This window comes from Urocitellus parryii, chromosome 9, assembly GCF_045843805.1.
Source record: "Urocitellus parryii isolate mUroPar1 chromosome 9, mUroPar1.hap1, whole genome shotgun sequence".
NCBI lineage: Eukaryota > Metazoa > Chordata > Mammalia > Rodentia > Sciuridae > Urocitellus > Urocitellus parryii.
Genome location: NC_135539.1, coordinates 48,415,177 through 48,433,179, shown reverse-complemented (window position 1 = coordinate 48,433,179; position 18,003 = coordinate 48,415,177). Strand labels below are relative to the sequence as shown.

General features: G+C 36.4%; 1 protein-coding gene across 1 annotated transcript in view; it reads left to right on the top strand.

Annotated features, from left to right (window-relative positions):
• Window positions 1-18,003, top strand: part of Odad2 (outer dynein arm docking complex subunit 2) — a 164,664-nt gene that overhangs the window by 51,038 nt on the left and 95,623 nt on the right. Inside the window, exons 10-15 of the mRNA XM_026410610.2 lie at window positions 364-510; window positions 1,007-1,216; window positions 5,167-5,409; window positions 5,706-5,816; window positions 8,250-8,404; window positions 9,962-10,204. Coding sequence (XP_026266395.2) covers window positions 364-510; window positions 1,007-1,216; window positions 5,167-5,409; window positions 5,706-5,816; window positions 8,250-8,404; window positions 9,962-10,204 — 1,109 coding nt within the window. The remainder of the gene's footprint in view (window positions 1-363; window positions 511-1,006; window positions 1,217-5,166; window positions 5,410-5,705; window positions 5,817-8,249; window positions 8,405-9,961; window positions 10,205-18,003) is intronic.

The following is an 18,003-nucleotide window of genomic DNA, read 5'->3' as shown; positions in this document are numbered from 1 at the left end:
GTTCCCTCTCTTAACGCGGCATACAACTTCCCTTCCTCAGTCGCTCTCTTCAGGCATGTCCCTTGACTCTCTTTAATGTATTAATATTACCTAATGTTATAGCTGTTTAAAGGAGACAGACCACCTTTAAATGTTGACTCTTAATTAGAATAACGTTTTATGATGCTCTGTACAGCTTTTTCATGCTTCAACTCCACACGATTCATTAAACAAATTACAGCCCCACTCAGAGAACTTTTAGAAAAGATTAATGTGCTATGTATGGGGAGACATATTTCCTAGTTCATGGATTTGTAACCATTTGGTCTATTTCTATGGGAAAATGGTTTTATTTAACCTTTCTGTGGCATTGCATCTTCCTAGGGAGGAAATCAGACTGCAACAGTGATTGCTTTGTGTTCAATGAAGGATTTCAATTTAGCTCAAGAGACCTGTCAACTGGCGATCAGAGATGTTGGAGGCCTTGAAGTTTTAATAAATTTGCTTGATACAGATGAAGTCAAATGTAAGGTGAGTGGCATTTTCACAATGGTTGAGAATTCTTGGACCCAATTCTCATGGCTTTCTTTGAAACTGTAGGAGTCTGAATGTTTCTTATCTTTTTTTTTTTAATATTTATTTTTTAGTTGTATTTGGATACCTTTATTTTATTTACTTTTTTTATGTGGTGCTAAGGATCAAACCCAGGGCCTTGCACTACCATGGAGCCCCAGCCCCAGCCCCCATTTATTATCTTTATCTGCTATTCTTGCTCATAACCTGCTTTTTCTGTTAAGTGTGCCCTCTCCTCCCTGCTTTTTCTTCTTTCTCTTGCTTTATCTGGAACAATGAATGTTTGTTTGCATTAATGAAGAGAAATAGGAGGATGTGTGTCACCCCTGGGAATGGAAACTGTTTCTTAAAAAACTTAATTGGGGAAGGATTTTAGATAGACTTGAATTTTCTTAAACATAGCTCTGGTTATGTATTAAGCACTCATTCATCTATCACCTTTTTTCCCATGTAGATTGGTTCATTAAAAATCCTGAAGGAAATCAGTCATAATCCTCAAATCAGACGTAATATTGTTGACCTTGGTGGCTTACCAATTATGGTTAGTATACTTGATTCTTCATATAAGAGTCTGAAGTGTTTGGCAGCTGAGACCATTGCAAACGTTGCCAAGTTTAAGAGAGCCCGGCGGGCTGTGAGACAGCATGGCGGTATCAACAAGCTGGTAAGTACCACTGACATCCTCAGGGGCATAAGACTGCCACTCACTGCCTCTTGACCTTTCTGGCCACTCCAGACATCAAGTAGCTGTGAAGACATGCTATGGGAGTCTTCTTTTTATATCATATATGTCCTTAATAATTACTTTTGTATGTTTGCATTATCAAGCATGTTAAATCACATTTTTTGAAAGAAACAGAAAAAATTTAAAGCAGGCATGATTGCCACCTATATCATTGGTAGGGATCCATTTGTGCATAAGAACAGAGATGGTAAGAGATGGTGAGACCTGTCTGATGGAAAGCAGGCTGGAAGTCCTGGCCTCCGATGTGCTTACTGAAAGTACTCTTCCATAGAGACAGTCAGGTTAGTTCGAAATCTGAGAACTAAAAACAGCCCAGTCTTTAAGAACATTGAAGAGTAAAACAATGTGTAGGATAACCATGGGAAACATCTGTAGTCAGCCATCAGTACTGTGTTTCAGAAAACTACTTAGTAATATGAATAAAATGTCTATTATTTAATATTATGTAAAATCATAACAAGTTTTTAACAGTTGATGTTTATGATCTCAATTTTATTTTTCATTACTGGGGATAGAACCCAGGGCATTCTAACACTGACCTACATCCCCCAATCCTTTGTATTTTTATTTTGATACAAGTTTTTTTTTCCTAAGTTGCCCAGCCTGACCTTGAATTTATATTATCCTCCTGCCTCAGCCTCCCAAGTAGCTGAGATTGCAGATGTGTGCCACCACGCTCAGCTCTGATCCCAACTTTTAGAGAGCTACTCACAAGCATATATAAATACATATGCAAAATTAGAAGTGGATTCACAAGTTGTTCACAGGGTTTTCTCTGAAATGATTACTGATTTTTTTGATAGAAAAAAATGTTTTTCAACATTTGTCTTCTATGAATGTCCTCCTTTTATAATAAGAAAAAATGATTATTTCAATAGCTGCCATCAAAAGAAAAGAATATATCAGCATTCTGCTCATAAGCTTTGCCATGTTGGCAAGGACCTTAAAAATGTACATGTAGCTAGGCACGGTGGTACATGCCAGTGATCCCAGAGACTTAGGAGGCTGCAGCAAGAAGATCACAACTTCGAGTCTGGCCTTAGGAAATTAGGGAAAACTTGTCTCAAAATAAGTAAATAAATACCTGCCTGTGGAAGTAGCTCAGTGGTAGAGCATCCCTGAATTCAATCCGCAGCACCAAAATAGATCAATAAATAAAGTAAGTAAGCACAATTTGGAAATATGTTTTCAAACTTCATAGTAAAGATCAATATATACTGGGTCTCTTCCACAGCTTTTATCTTTCTGGATGGTCTCCATTTCTTTACCTTAAGTTCTTGAACATATCTTAGTGCCTTTCACAGCATTGGGCCACTACCTTATACAAAGGGTTAATATTTATTGGATGAATATGGATTTTAATGTTAATATGTATAGTGAGAAGTGTATTCAGAAATTTACTGAGAGATCTTCTGTGTGATCAATTGTCATTGCAAAGTACTTCAAAATGAGATAACATGTTTGGATAGATAGATGAAAACATATGTGATAAACCATATACAGAAGATTTTATAGACTCTAGGTGGTGGAAATATGAATATTTATTGTGCAATTGCTGAACAATTCTATTAGTTTTTCTTTGAAAAAATTATAATTAAATGTTGAGAAATGTAATCATCACTATGATCATTATCATTTTGCTTAAATATTGAAATCATATGGTAGATTGATATGGTTGTTGACTGGAACTGCTTCCATTAAATCATAAAAATGAATAATGCAAAATAAAACTGAAACATGTTTTTTGAGAGTTTTCTGCATCACATTTGGGGAACTGGTATTTGAACAATTGTACTTACCCAATCAAGATAATAACACACATTTTAATATAATTTTAAATGATAGCTAAATTGGAAACAGGAATGACCAAGAATGGATAAACCAAGAATAATAGACTTGCAATTGCTGGGTTGAGAATACACCTGGGAAAGATTAGAATGGATTTAGGATCTACTTTTTGGTTTGCGTGGCATGGGGAAGGAGTACTAGGTAACACATAGATAATAGTCCCCAACTAAAACTGGAAGTGAGCAAGATGACTCGAAACAGAAGTGTACCATGGCTGGTTATGGCCTCAGAGCAAGGACCCTGAGGCTAGGGTAGGGTAAGAGCAGGTAGGTGGTACTGGCCACGGTGTGTTTTGGATACCTGATGGAGGTCAGTCTCTGAAGACTGGGCAACAGATGACAGGGCAAAAGACACAAAGTCTGAGCAAGCAGGGAGAATGCATCCATCTAGGGAAACATTACCAGGTCTCAGTGATGATCACTTAGATGGACCCACCAGTGGGCCCACCAGTGCTGTCAGTACCATGGCCTGTTTCCATGTTCCTCTTACCTTTTTAGTGGCAAACATTCCTGACAATCCCTAAGTGGCAGTGTGGAGGCAGGTAAAGAATCAGGTAGTGGGAAAAGAAACAAATGTCCTCCCTTGATTCTCGTGATGTCACAATCTAATGGAAGAAAAGAGTATGGGGGTAGGGAGGAGAGAGATGAAACTATAAGACTTGGGGTGAGCTTCAGCTATTTAACTGAAGCCAGTACAGAGAATAGTGGAGGAACAAAGGAGGGGGATGGTCAGTTGATTCTACCAGGGGGAAGAAGGTTCAGAAAGTCTCAAGCGGGGGAGATATTGCTTACCAAGGTTTGGGGAGGTAAGTTTTGTCAGGCACACCTGCTGGGGAAAGGCATTTCAGGAAGATAAGGAATGTTGGTAAAGATCCAGAGCTAAGAAATATCATTGAGTAGAAATTGCAAGTGACTTAATATGGCCAGAGTCAAGGTGAGATGAGTAAACTAGCAAGATAAAGGTGGAAAGGCCATGGTGCTCACTCAGCGCTTTATTCAGTGAGTTAAAGAGTTTGGACTTCATTGTGATAATTCGGGAATAGCTGTAGTAGAAAGATACTCTTAGGCTGTCTGCCTTGTGTTCAGTCCCATTGTCTTAGAATTCCTTTCCTGCATTGCTACCCCATTTGTAGTCTGTAGTTAGAAACCATGTGAACATTCCCTCCCTTTGCCTGGCCTCTGTCTTTCCTTAAGCCATTTGTTATGAGTCTGTAACTGTCTACTCATGCTAGTCCCAGGAATTTGGAATTGGGATTGAGAGACTCTACTTAGTCTGGGTTACTCCTTTCTAAATTTAGGATAAAGGGCAGCATGAATAGGTGGGCAGTAGCCAAGGAATTTGACCAATAGACAAAGAAGAATGGAGTAGATGATGGCACCAGTGTCCTCTGATATAAAGATAGTGAGCCCAGAAGAACGGCAGGTAGCTTCTTATTGTGGTTCCAGTCACAGCTCTGGGAGGTCTGGCTTCTCTTTCTCCCAGAGACAACCTGACCTACTACTGTATCCTTTTAGTAAATTGTCTTTTCCTTAAGGTCTCCAGTGACTTTGATTATTACAAAGGACAAGGAGGATGCTGGCAGCTGTGCCGTTTGGTTTTAGTAACCCACGTAGAAGGCTGTGTGCTTCCTAAAGTTCTCATGGTATTAAGTGTGTTTAGATCATTCATTTCTCATTAGAAAGTTCTAATGGTTTTAGGAAGCTTAGTTTTCTGAAGTACAAGAAAGACTGAGAATATTTTTTTACAAATATTATTAATATAAATATTAGAGCCCTATTTAGAAAATACTGTCTTGGTGAGATTTTTTTTTTTTGGAAGAAAATAAAAGAGCTTCCAAATCTGGAGGAAAATGTCTTGAAGGGTTTTGTTTGTTTCTTTATTTTCACTCTTTGCTGTGTAGTATAAATGTTGATTTTTAAAAGGTGATGATGGAGGTGAGCTTGGTAGCAACCTTGTGGCTATTGAAGGGTGAATTAGGTTTTAAAGACATCCAAGTTCATTGCATTCATCTCTTCTTGTAGGTTGCTTTACTAGACTGTGCCCAGAATTCAACAGAACCAGCTCAGTCAAGTCTGTATGAAACCAGAGATGTGGAAGTGGCTCGCTGTGGGGCTTTGGCACTGTGGAGCTGCAGTAAGAGTCATTCAAATAAAGAAGCCATTCGTAAAGCAGGGGGCATCCCTTTATTGGCTCAGTTACTGAAGACCTCTCATGAAAATATGTTAATTCCGGTAGTGGGGACACTGCAAGAATGTGCATCAGAGGTACACAAACCAATTCAGCTTCCTTTTTTTTTTCTTACCTTGACTTTCTTTAGTTAAAAATAATAATTTTTAAGATTACATAGCTGTTCAGGATTTTTTTTTCAAAATATTAGCTTTCTATTAGAAAAAGATCAAACTTCAATGTTGGCTAATTCTCTTATGGTATAACTATGTTCAACTTTGACTTCAGTGTTTATTTACTTAGAAAGTTTGCTCATCGTAGTTATTAATAAACGTAAATGGCTAATTATATTCATGCATTTTACACACATAAATATTTAAGCTCATATTCCTAGGAAAACTACCGAGCTGCAATCAAAGCTGAAAAGATCATTGAAAACCTAGTGAAGAATCTAAATAGTGAGAATGAGCAATTGCAGGAGCACTGTGCCATGGCCATTTACCAGGTAGGAGCCTACTCTTCCGCCTCTGTTGGTGTTCTTTCTCATCTAGCTCACAGGAGTATTTCTAAATGTTTCTAAACACATGACCCTTCTCTGGGAAGGGGACTCAGGAATCTGAATTTTAAGAAAGCATCTCAGAGATTTTCATCCCCAAATAGTTCTGAGAACCACTGTCCTGACATAATGGTGGATGCTGTATTTATTGTATATGTCAGAGTAAACATGCTTCAATATATCTGATTACTTACACTTCTATAAGACATATATATTGTCTGGTGTGGTGGCACATGCCTGTAATCCCAGTGGCTTGGGAGGCTGAGGCAGGAGGATTATGAGTTCAAAGCCAGCTTCAGCAATGGCAAGGCATTGTGCAACTCAGTGAGAAACCTATCTCTAAATAAAATACAAAATAGGGCTGGGGATATGGCTCAGTGGTTGAGTGCCCCTGAGTTCAACCCCTAGTACCCCCTGCCCAAAAGGACATATATATATCTGTGTTTCCTAAAATAATTTATTTAGTATATAATCGCTAAGTAAGTATATAGTACTCCTGTATTGATTTTTGCACAGCCTATTCAAACACAGTAATCTTGAGAAATTTATCACTATCAAACATGATGGTGTGGGTGTGTGTGTGTTTATGTGTGTGTGAGTGTGTGCCTGTTTTATCTTTTCATAATTTAATTTTCATTATTTTTTGTAAATTATAATATTCATAGTCTATCATAAACCAGAATGATAAAGAGGGAAAGATGGCCTTGACAAATGAGTTTCTGGCTCATTCCTGATCACACCAGCTTCTACCCACCCAGAGTAGCCTTTCTAGAGGAAAAATACCCATTACTCCTTTCAGTAGGGGATTGGATTCGTTTCCTAGGGCTGTATAACAAAGTACCAGGGACTGGATGGCTTAACAGAAATGTATCTCCTCACAGTTCTGTAGGCTGGAAGTCTGAGATCAGGGTATCGGCAGGGTTGGTTTCCTCTAAGGTCTCCCTCCCAGGCTTGAATAAGTGGCTAATAGATGGCCATCTTCTTCCTGTGTCTTCATGTGATGTTTCCTTTGTGTGTCTGCCTGTGTCAATCTTTTCTTACTAGGAGAACATCCTATTGGATTGGACCAAATCCCGATGATCTAATTTAGCTTTAATTACCTCTTTAAAGACCCTGCCTCCATATACAGTCACATTCTGAGGTACTGAGAGGACATTGACATGTGACACACTTCAGTCCATAACAAGGATTTATGGCCTTGACATAACTCTCATATGAGAAGCCATTAAGAGTTGTTTAGAAATTGTGACTATTTTTTAAAATTTGCCACTGAACCAGAATCAGAAATCATAACTCAGAAGATAAATATAGCAAGTGTAACTCTATGGGGCATTATGGTGAGGATCTCTTCTAGTGGCCCTCATTGATGACACAGGACATACCTCTACTTTGCCTAGCATCAGAAAACAATTGTATGCTTAGGATAAAAGGCAAATCAATCATGAATGTCTCATGTGTTGGCTCTTTAATCTGAGAATAATAATCAGTTGGATGTATTTATATAGTCAATATTTATTCCAGAGGATGAAACAAACATGCACAAATATTTGATTAAAATGTCAGGTACTACTGATAAAATCCACTTCTCTGAGCACAGAAACTCTACTGAGAAAATTCTTTGTCTTCAGATTTCAAGGGTCATTCAAGGTCTGACTACCTCCCTGTCATTTGTCTGTCTTCTCCATTATATTTTCCTAAAACTCTGCGTGTCTCACTGTAGACATCCTTCTCCAAGCATGGGAGTATTCTAGTTTTTTTTTTTTCTTACTGAACTTTGCCTCTAGCTCTGTAGATGCCCAGGCTACCCCAGAATTGGCTTGGGAGAATTGCCAAGTTTGTAAAAACTGCTGTGCATTCCCAGAACTGTGTAAGGGGATAGAGATATCACCAGATAGCTGTTGGTGTTGGGGAAGAATTATTAAATTTTGCTTGGATACATCTTCAGAAAATGATACTTTGTGAAAAGAAGTTTCATAGTTTCTATGCTCTTTGATTTATGATGGAATTATAGCCTGATAATCCAATGATAAGTTGAAAATATTGATGTGTGTTAAAAATAACTAATTTACTGAACATCACAGTTTAGTCTCCTGTAGCACATTGGTTGTTCGCCATCTTAATTGTGTGAATGATTGAAAGATTCAGCTCACTATTGCTGCCCAGCATCACAGAGGATTGTACTGCAGATCAGTTACCCAGGAAAGATAAAAATTGAAAATTTGAAGGAAGGATTCTACTGGGTACATAGCACTTTCATGCCACCCTGAAGTTGAAAAAACCTAAGTGGAACCATCATAAGCTGACGACCAGCCTTGCCAGCAATCATTGAATGCTGGAGAGAGGCGTTATCACTGACAGCTTCTCATTCGACTTTTTGTACAGTGTGCTGAAGATGAAGAAACCCGTGACCTGGTGAGGCTCCATGGAGGACTTAAACCGCTGGCCAATCTACTCAATAACACTAAGAATAAAGAGTTATTGGCTGCTGTCACAGGGGCCATATGGAAATGCTCCATCAGCAAAGAGAATGTGATCAAGTAAGAGAAGGCACTCGATATTCTGTAATAAAGATAAGGCCAAGGAAACACATGCTTGGAATTTCAGTGCTATTTTCATAAAGGGGTGGCTCTAATGTTATTCAAAAATGTACATTCTGGGTTAAGTTGGCAGCACGAGGGATCCTTAGAAATGAAGGACCCTTCTCAATGCGTCACTACAAGACAATGATTGATGTACCACAGTAGGGTGAAGGGCTTTGCTGATGTGACCTTTCTAGGTGAATAGGCTGTTTGGCCTATGGACACTCATTTAAAACAGAAGTATCTTTGCTGTTTCCTGTAGAAGACTTATCAAGGTGAAAGAATAAATTTTCCACTGAATCTTTTTTTTTTAACATTTGAATTGGATGGGATATAATTTCTCATTTTTCTGAGTGTACAGATTGCAGAATCCTATTGGTCATGCACTGAATCTTTAGAGATGAAAGAGTTTTCATCCTTTTTTCCTATTCTAAAGATAAACAGATGAGTCAGCAGAATGCCAACGAACCACTCCTGGAGTAGTTGTTTTCAAAAGTGATTTCTTTGAAATTTTATTTTGTTATTTCAAAGTGCTTGTAAAATTTTTATTTATTTTAACCTTCAAATTTAACTCTTTTTTAATATATGTTTAGAGTTCACACTTTCAATGAGTATTCTAAGACACCTCCTTCTTATCTCTATCTGATGAGTTCCTTTAACAGGAAATTCATATGTCCCGACTCAGAATAAACATACTTAGTAAAGAATGTATAATGAAGTTGTGACAAAATCAGGGTTAGCTCAACTAATTATTTTTTAATCTTAATTAGATGTTCCACCATATTTCAGCAGTAAAAATTCAGCTGCAAATTTATTAGAAAACACTGCTGAAATTTATTAGAAAGGGGGAAAGATGTTATATTACAGAAACTATTGATTTTCAAATATTTACCTTTATAAATCATACTTTCTTTTGGTTTAAAATATAATTAAATAATCAGCAAAATTGCACAATAAGAGAGATGCTAAAATATATAATGGTTAGTTATATTGAAGATATAATATTGAAGATATCTGAAGTTGACAATTTTTTTATTAAGGTAAGTAGCACAAGCTACTAATTCTGGGAGACTTATTAAACCCAAATAGGTGCAAAAAAGTTATGTTTAATGTGTTTATAAATAAAAATATGTCATTTTTTTCATGAAATATTTAGTATACTTTGTCCACGTAAAATTACCTCTCTATAAGACAGGGGAAACTCTTAGCAGAATGAAATTGCAGAACTAACATGTGATCAGAACCGTAACTGTCTTACAAGCTGTTCAGCTTAGTAACCCAGAGACAATCTGGAGCAAATGGCTCGCTGTGGATGGCAGCCTCATATTTACCAAGCTTCAGATTGGCCATCTGATAATGGTACCTACATTGTAGAGTTCTGTAAGGATTGAATAAGAATGTGATTGGCATTTAGTAATTTTTAGCTGTTAGAGAAACATTACTTTCAGCATAAATCGAGCTGATAATTGCAACTATATAGTAGCCAAATGTCTCATGCTTTTGTGATGATCTTAGGTTTCGGGAATACAAAGCCATTGAAACTTTGGTGGGACTTTTAACTGATCAACCCGAAGAAGTACTTGTGAATGTGGTCGGGGCCTTGGGAGAATGCTGCCAAGAACATGAAAACCGAGTCATTGTCCGGAGATGTGGTGGCATTCAACCGCTGGTGAACCTCCTCGTTGGAATAAACCAGGCTCTTCTTGTGAATGTCACAAAGGCAGTTGGTGCTTGTGCGGTAGAGCCCGAGAGTATGGCGTAAGTGCACTTGGAGATGGAGAGATTTTATATGCTCATTACAGGACACCTTTGTGTGGTCATAGAATAACATCATTGCTTAGAATTAATGTGCACAGATGATGGAAAGATAAAATGTGTTATAAGTAATTACAAGTTCACTGAAGCATGACTTATTGAGCCAAAATGTTATTTTGGAAGAAATGTAGGGCGGGAATAGGCATTTGGGAAGATTTCCAATGACTGCTAATGAAATTCCCAATGTGAAAACCTTAATGCAATGACATATTTCTGTCCTCCCAGAGAAGAATTATCTTTCTATATCTAACTAGGGTGCTGTCTAGTTCTTATAGTATGCTCATGGTATCTTACTACTTATTTCTTACTGATTCAGCAAACATATTTTGAGTACCTAACAAGAACTTTGAACTCTGAAGGGAAAAGACAAAGGATTTTAAGCTCTAATCTTAGTCCTCAAGCAAATTGTTGTCTATACAGGAAGAAAAGACTTAAACGTGAATCAAAACTATTCAGAAACATAATTGTATCTGTGCCAGGTGTAGTGGCTCATGCCTGTAATCCCAGTGATTCAGGAGGCTGAGGCAAGAGGATCACAAGTTTGAGGACAGCCTCTGCAACTTAGTGAGACCCTGTCTCAAAATAAAAAATACTAATGGTTTGGGATGTAGTTCAGTAACAAAGTGCCCTTGGGTTCAATCCTGAGTGTCAAAATAATCATGTCAATAATGATCATGATAGTAATAATAATAGCTACAATAATTTCTCTTGTACTGAACAGGTACAGACTTTTTTCTTGTCATTGTTCCCTAAACTATGTAGTATAACAACTATTTACATTGCATTAGGTATTGTTAAAAAAATCTACAGATGATATAAAGCACTTAGGAAGATATGCATAGTTTATATGCAAATACTGCACCATTTTATGTAAGAGAGTTGAACATATGTACTTGGGCTTCTTTGGATGACCTCAGAACCAGTCCTCCATGGATACCAAAGGACAATTATACATCTTTATATTTCTATTTCTATCTATCTATCTATCTATTATAGGAATTGATTCTTGCAACTGTGAGATTTGGTGAGTCCAAAAGCATATGCAGTAGATTGGTGGACTTCGAGACGAAGCAAGGAGTTGTATTTTGCTGGTAGAATCCTTCTTGCTCAGGGAAAGTCCCTCTTTGTTCTATAAGACTTTCAACTGACTAGATGAGGCCCACCTACATTATGGAGGATCAACTACTTTACTAGCATCCACCACCTTAAATGTTAATTACATCCAAAAAGCACTTTCATAGAAGCATCCTAAATAATGCTTGACCAAATATCTGTGCACTGTGATCCACCCAACTTGTTACAAAAAATTAACCACCACAAAACTATCATCCGCTGTCAATGTGACACCTACATATATTTCTGTAAACCATATTTAATATTTAAATAAAGACTCTAACAAGGTTCTACTTCAGCCTCCCATGAAATAACAATTTGGTGCACAGCTGAAAATGCATGGACTGTTTCCCCAGAAGAATTCCTTGGGTGAGGTTTATTCTTCTCGATATTCCCTAACTTAAGGACTGTTATATTAAGTTAACAATACTTAGGATACAAAAGTAGTATATCTTATGTTACATGATGAGATATGTCAGTAAACACACATAAAACATTTATAATAAAGTGAGGAAGACCCTCTCATGCTATTTACAATCCTCACTTCTATAACTGGTCACATGTTCATAGCTGGTATTTATAACCTTTTTCTACTGCCCAATCTGTTATCCCCTTTGCCCTAAGCAAGCACCTTACCCAATTGAGGTTCTTTTCCTGTGGGTGACCCAAATCTTTATTCCTGATTGGTCTGGACCTGGAGTGGGCTGTTGTAGTTTTCCATTGATTTTAATAACAGAAAATGGTAATACTAAGAGATGCCATAAAGGATCTCCTGTATTCCAGACTCAGTCTTCCTTGCCTCTCAAGTATCATTTTAATCATCCTGGCTAGTCAGTGCCACCCCAGCCAGCACAGTAACTCTCTGATAACTTAGAGGTATGGGAATACAAAGTAACCATGTGACAGTTTTAATTTCTAGTACAACAGAATCATACTTGTCTCTCCTAGTGGAAGAATTCCCCTTTGGAGAGAAAACTCCAAGCCAGCAGATCATAAGGGTACAGGAATGAGAAGTAAAAATGTTACTAGTAGATAATTTCCTAGTGTCTTTCTATTTCCATCCCTGAATCCTGGACTCATGATCCTGGTTATGTTGTTTGCAGTCGGATAGCTCTATTGGTCTGATCTGTAGAATCCTACAAGTTTGATGATTTTTAAATTTTATCCCATCTCTGTCACCTTCGGTCTAAGATAGCAACATTTCTGTTGTTTGGATTTTGAGATTCAAGAGTATCTAATAATCCCTTTATTATATATATAATTTTTCCAGTAAGTGTATTAGTCAGCTTTTTGTTACCATATGAAATACTGACATAGGCCACTTATGAAGAAAACAAGGATTATTTAGTTCACAGTTTTGGAAGCTAAATGTCCACATGGCATAGCATGAGTTCTCTGGTGAGGGCTGCCCCTTGGCTGTTCATGGCACAGACTGCAATAATGGGAGGGAAGGCGTGCAGAACAATTAGCAATTACATTTGGAGTCAGGAGCAGAGAGGAAGGAGGGGGGGCTAGGCTTGCTCCTTTTATAACAACGCTCTTGCAAGAACTTGAGGGGTTGCATGGGAATTATCTCATGCCTCCAGTGAACTAAGGACCTCCCAGTAGACCCCTCCTCTTAAAAGTTCCACCACCTCCCAATAGGGCCACCTTGGAACCAAGCCTTTTTCACACATGAACCTTTGGGGAGATAGAATTATGTCATATCCAAATCACAGAATCCAGCTTCACCCTTGTTATTACTGGATTCTTCGCCTCAGATGTTTCAGACACCAAAGAATACACACCATGATATTGATTGGACTTATAAGACAATTTTCTAAGGTATTTATCTTTGTAAAACACATTCTTCATTATAACCTGATAAGTGCTTGTCAGAGTGGATTTATGAATTTCTTTTGATCACTGTTATTTTTTTCATCTCTTCATGTTTAGCTCTCAAATACCTCTGACTTTGTTGGAAATGTGTTTGCTCCTCTGTGCTCTCAGTTCATGTTCTGTCATCCTTTACCTGACATAGTACTGTGGAAAGCTCCTACCTGGTATCACCTCTCAGGCTCTTCCTTCTCTTTAAATACCTTACTACTTGGCACTGAAACTTATTTTCCTAAATTACCCATCTGGTCATTTTGTTTTCTGGGTCCAAAGAATCTTCAGTGATTTCTGAGTGCTTTAAAAACCATACCATAAACTCCTTAGCCTGGTATTCAAAGCATTTACCTTCTTATTCTACTTCTCCATTTCATCTTTTTCTGGTAAATGTTAATTGTCAAAAGTTATATGGTTCCTTGTTTATTCCCTTGTTTATCAAACAAATAGTTATTGAGCATCTTTTCTGTTAGCTACTGGGGATAAAGTAGTAATGAAAACAAAATTCCCTGCTGTCTAGGAACTTCTATTATCTTGTATGTGCTTGGGGGGTGGGCGACACTATTCAATTATTTTCAGAGTTTCTTCAATACTGTGAAGATGAGAATCTACATGGGAGGGGGTTACTTTAGCTTAAGTAGGCAGGAATGTTTTCTCCAAGAGAGCGTTTAAACTAAGACCTGAAAGAAGGCAGCCTAAGAGAAAAACATTTCAGGCAGGCATAGCAAATAAGAAGGCTCTGAGATGGGTTTTAACTTCACCTGAGAAGTCACCTTAAGTTTTTTTTTTAAATACCTTTCATATAATATTTGTCATTATCTTCCTTATAGTAATATTTTTCTATATCACTTGATAGACCACTTTAAATGTCATCTTTTTATTCTCCTGGTGACTATTAAGTTCTTAATGAATATATTGACTTTCACTTGTACAGATTAGAATTTATTCTTGCAGAGCTCTTACATCTATTCTGCATCTCATTTTTAACATTTTCTACACAAGTCATTACCAGTTTATCTAGTTGGCATCTAGAAGTAAATGTTATCATTATATTACTCTCCACAATAGACCTTCAACCTTTCTTAATATAACTATTTTAAAGTGAGATATTAATTGATTTAAGTTGAGTCCACTTAAGAAAACGAGAAAACAGCTATTCTTGTTTTTTATTCTGAACCTTAAAGAATCTAAGTTTTGAAATAGAAAAACAAAACTTTAAAAAAAATCATTAATAAAAAACAGATCTCAAGGACCTTATGATTGACTTTGTGAGAAAGACAAGTGGAAAGATAATTTTAAAATTGTAAAATAAATGATAAGAAGCCACTAAACAAATGCTTAAATATACAAAACTCTGGAATTTTGTAAGAGGTATTACTTCTGGTTAATGTTGTAAAAAATATAAAGGGGAAAAAAGGAAAAAAAAGAATAGAAAGCTACAAAAATCTCGTGTTAAAAAGAATCTATATTCCTCCAAAAAAACAAAACAAAACAAAACAAAACCAGAAATAGACACAGCTCCAGGTCTTAGACTGTGAAACACAACATAGCAAAATACTATGAATTATTGATCTATGTCATCCTGATTACTAGAACATGCCTCTTAAGATCTCAAGATTTTGCCCCAAATAAATGCCATAGTCCTCCATTACATAGTTGACATATTTTTTTTCCATATAGAGAGCAGAGATTAAAGGGAAGTGAGTGGGCCTTTGAAGAGTGAAGAATTTCCCAACAGACACCAAGTTTTACGTTATAAAACATCGGGAGAAGTGGAACTTAAGGAAAAGTCATATGGATGTGTCATTTTATGTTGTTCATCACAGTCATCTATCCCAAAGAGACTGCTGAAGTCACTTAGGAGTAAAAAGGGTGTGAGAGACAGTGGTTTCCGGATTGCAACACTGTCACTATAAACTTTTGGAGATTTGGAGTGGACCAGATTGACTCTTTAACTGCTCCAAAATGGATGGAGATGTGTTCTCAGGGAATGGAAGATATTTGTGGGATTTGTGTTTGAGGTGATTCTGTCACCAAGAAAACAGATAAATTCAGACAAATAATTTTCCCACAGTCACAAGGCTGTTAAGACTATATAATCCCCTTTAGTAAAATGGCCAAAAGAAAACTTTATAAAGTTATACAAAAAAAACTTTTTTAACACAACTTAAATAATTTAAAAAATCAAGTAGTCAGAGAACAGAAAAGAAATAGAAAAATTCTTGGACTAAAAGCCTGGATACATGCAACAGAAATATAATAAACATAACTGAGAACAGACAGGAATGTGGTATATCGAACGTACAAAATGAAATGAAGAATAAAAAATATAAAAATGCTAATAGAGAAATTGATATATATGGAATCCAAGGAGATCCAACATAAACATAATTGGTGTTCAGGTAGATGTTGGAACCAATGGAACATGTTTTTAAAGATATAATAACAAAAAAAGCTTTCTGATAAATATGCAGGTCAAAAAGATCCTAGTAATACTGACACAGAATGGTCACCAGCAACACATCCTAATAGTTACTAGCATTTCAAAAGCAAAGGAAAAAAAAAGAAATAGGCCTTTGTTCAATGTATATCTTTTGTACCTTTGTTGAGAATCAGATGGCTGTATCTGTATGGGTTTTCCCTGTGTCTCTATTCTATTTCATTGATCTGTGTGTCTGCTATTATGTCAGTACCATACTGTTTTTGTTACTATGGCTCTGTAGTATAATTTGAAATTGGGTAAGGGAAAGAAACAGGTAGTGAAACTGATCAAATTACAATGTAATATGCATATTGCAAACATGGCACAATGAAACACCATTCTCTATAGTTAATATGCAAATATGAAGGCAATGACACATTCTCAAGCATATATAGGATTAGTGAATACAGTTCTCACTACTTCTCCTTGAAAAAGTTGCCTGACAGAAACTAATGAAAAATTTAGGAGTCAGAAATCAGCACCTTAGGCCAAGTCCACTCCTTATCCTATTCTTGTCTGGACCACATGCCTGACCATTTTTTTTGTGTGCATATTTTCTATGATTGCTTTTGCCTACAAAGGCAGAGTTGAACAGTTAAGGCAGAACACATACAGTCCTCAAAGCTTCAAATATGCATTATGCTATACGGAGACAGTTTACCCACTCCTGACTTAGACAATTACCAGTGTATGGAAGTACTAAAACCATCTCTTTAGTTATAATTATGTATTGTTATCTGTGGATTGATTGGGCTATTGTATTGTCTTAGTTTATTTTAAAACCATTTTATTGAGAAGTAAAGCCAAAACAAACAAATTAAAAACAAAAAAGAAAATATTGCCAAAGAATTTCATAGTAGCCAAGTTGTCCTTCAAATATGAAGGCAATAACACATTCTCAAGCATACATAGGATTAGTGAATGCAGTTCTCACTACTTCTCCTTGAAAAAGTTGCCTGACAGAAACTTAAACAATAAATTGCTCAAAGTATTTCAAAACAGCAAAACTACAGCTAAAAGATGCCAGTGGAGACTGTTGAATTCATTTAAATATTAAACTAAGACAAAACAGTGAAGGAATTATCATTAGAGAAATCAGTTAAATTTTATGGATATTGGTAATGATAGTGTAAAAATACAACTGACAAAAATAAAAGCAAAGATGGTAGTGTAGATTGGGCGTGTAAGTGTGTAAATGTGATCACCTTTTACATAAATGGCAGTAGATAATATACCATATATCATTTTTATCTATCATCTGTCTATCATGTAACTTTTTGCTTATCAATTTTACCTAGGCATAAAGAGCTATCCAGAACAATTTACATTAGCTATTAATAATTTCTGTTTCTGGGTGGTAGGATTTGGTGGCTTTTACTTTATATTTTTCTGTACAGTTTGCATGATTAGTATGTATCATTTTTATAACAACAAAGTTCCTGTTTAATACTTTGCACAATTCTGTTTTGTTTTGTATGCTGAATAATTGTTGAGCATATAGATTCTCTAACCACTTCCTGCAATGCCAGTCTCACCACTTACCAATTATTTTTCCTTCAGCAAATTACTAAATGCCTCGATGCCTTGGTTATCGTGTACATAAAATAGGGATGTTACTGGTAACTATTTCTTTGGGTTGTCATAATTGTTAAATGAATTAATGTAAGTGTAAATTAATGTAAAGTGCTTGACACATAGTAAGTGCTAGGTAAATGTTGGCTAGTAATGTTGTTATAACAGTGATTTTTATTAATAGCTATTTTAAAAGATAATAGGAAATGAAAATAGAAAATGAATGTCAGATTATATAGTATCTGAACTTATCTATAGGTGAAGACTCTTCCTTAATTATTTGACTCCCTTATATATAGTTAATCATGTTATTGAATTTGCCATAAATTGTAATAAAGTAGCCCTAAATGGTGACCCATTTACCTTAAACTGTCACTTGAAAACAAGGCACTTAAAGGGTACAGTTTTGACATGTAAATTGATATGTAATTCAGGCCTTGTGTGCCATGCTGAGGTTGGATTTTGTTTTAAAGTCTACAGAGAGTCAGTGAAGTGTGTTTTTTTTTTTATCATGAATAGAGACAAGGAAACTTGTTAGGGGTTGACTGCAGGTCAAATCGGAATACAGCTTAAACTAATTCTGTAATTAAGAATAGAGAAATAGGTTAAAGAGCTAGAAAGGAAGAGGATGGGACCAGGTGAATGAACCTTGAGTTGTACAGAAGAATGAAGAGTCATGGATGGCATTCAGGTTTCTGGCTTGGGT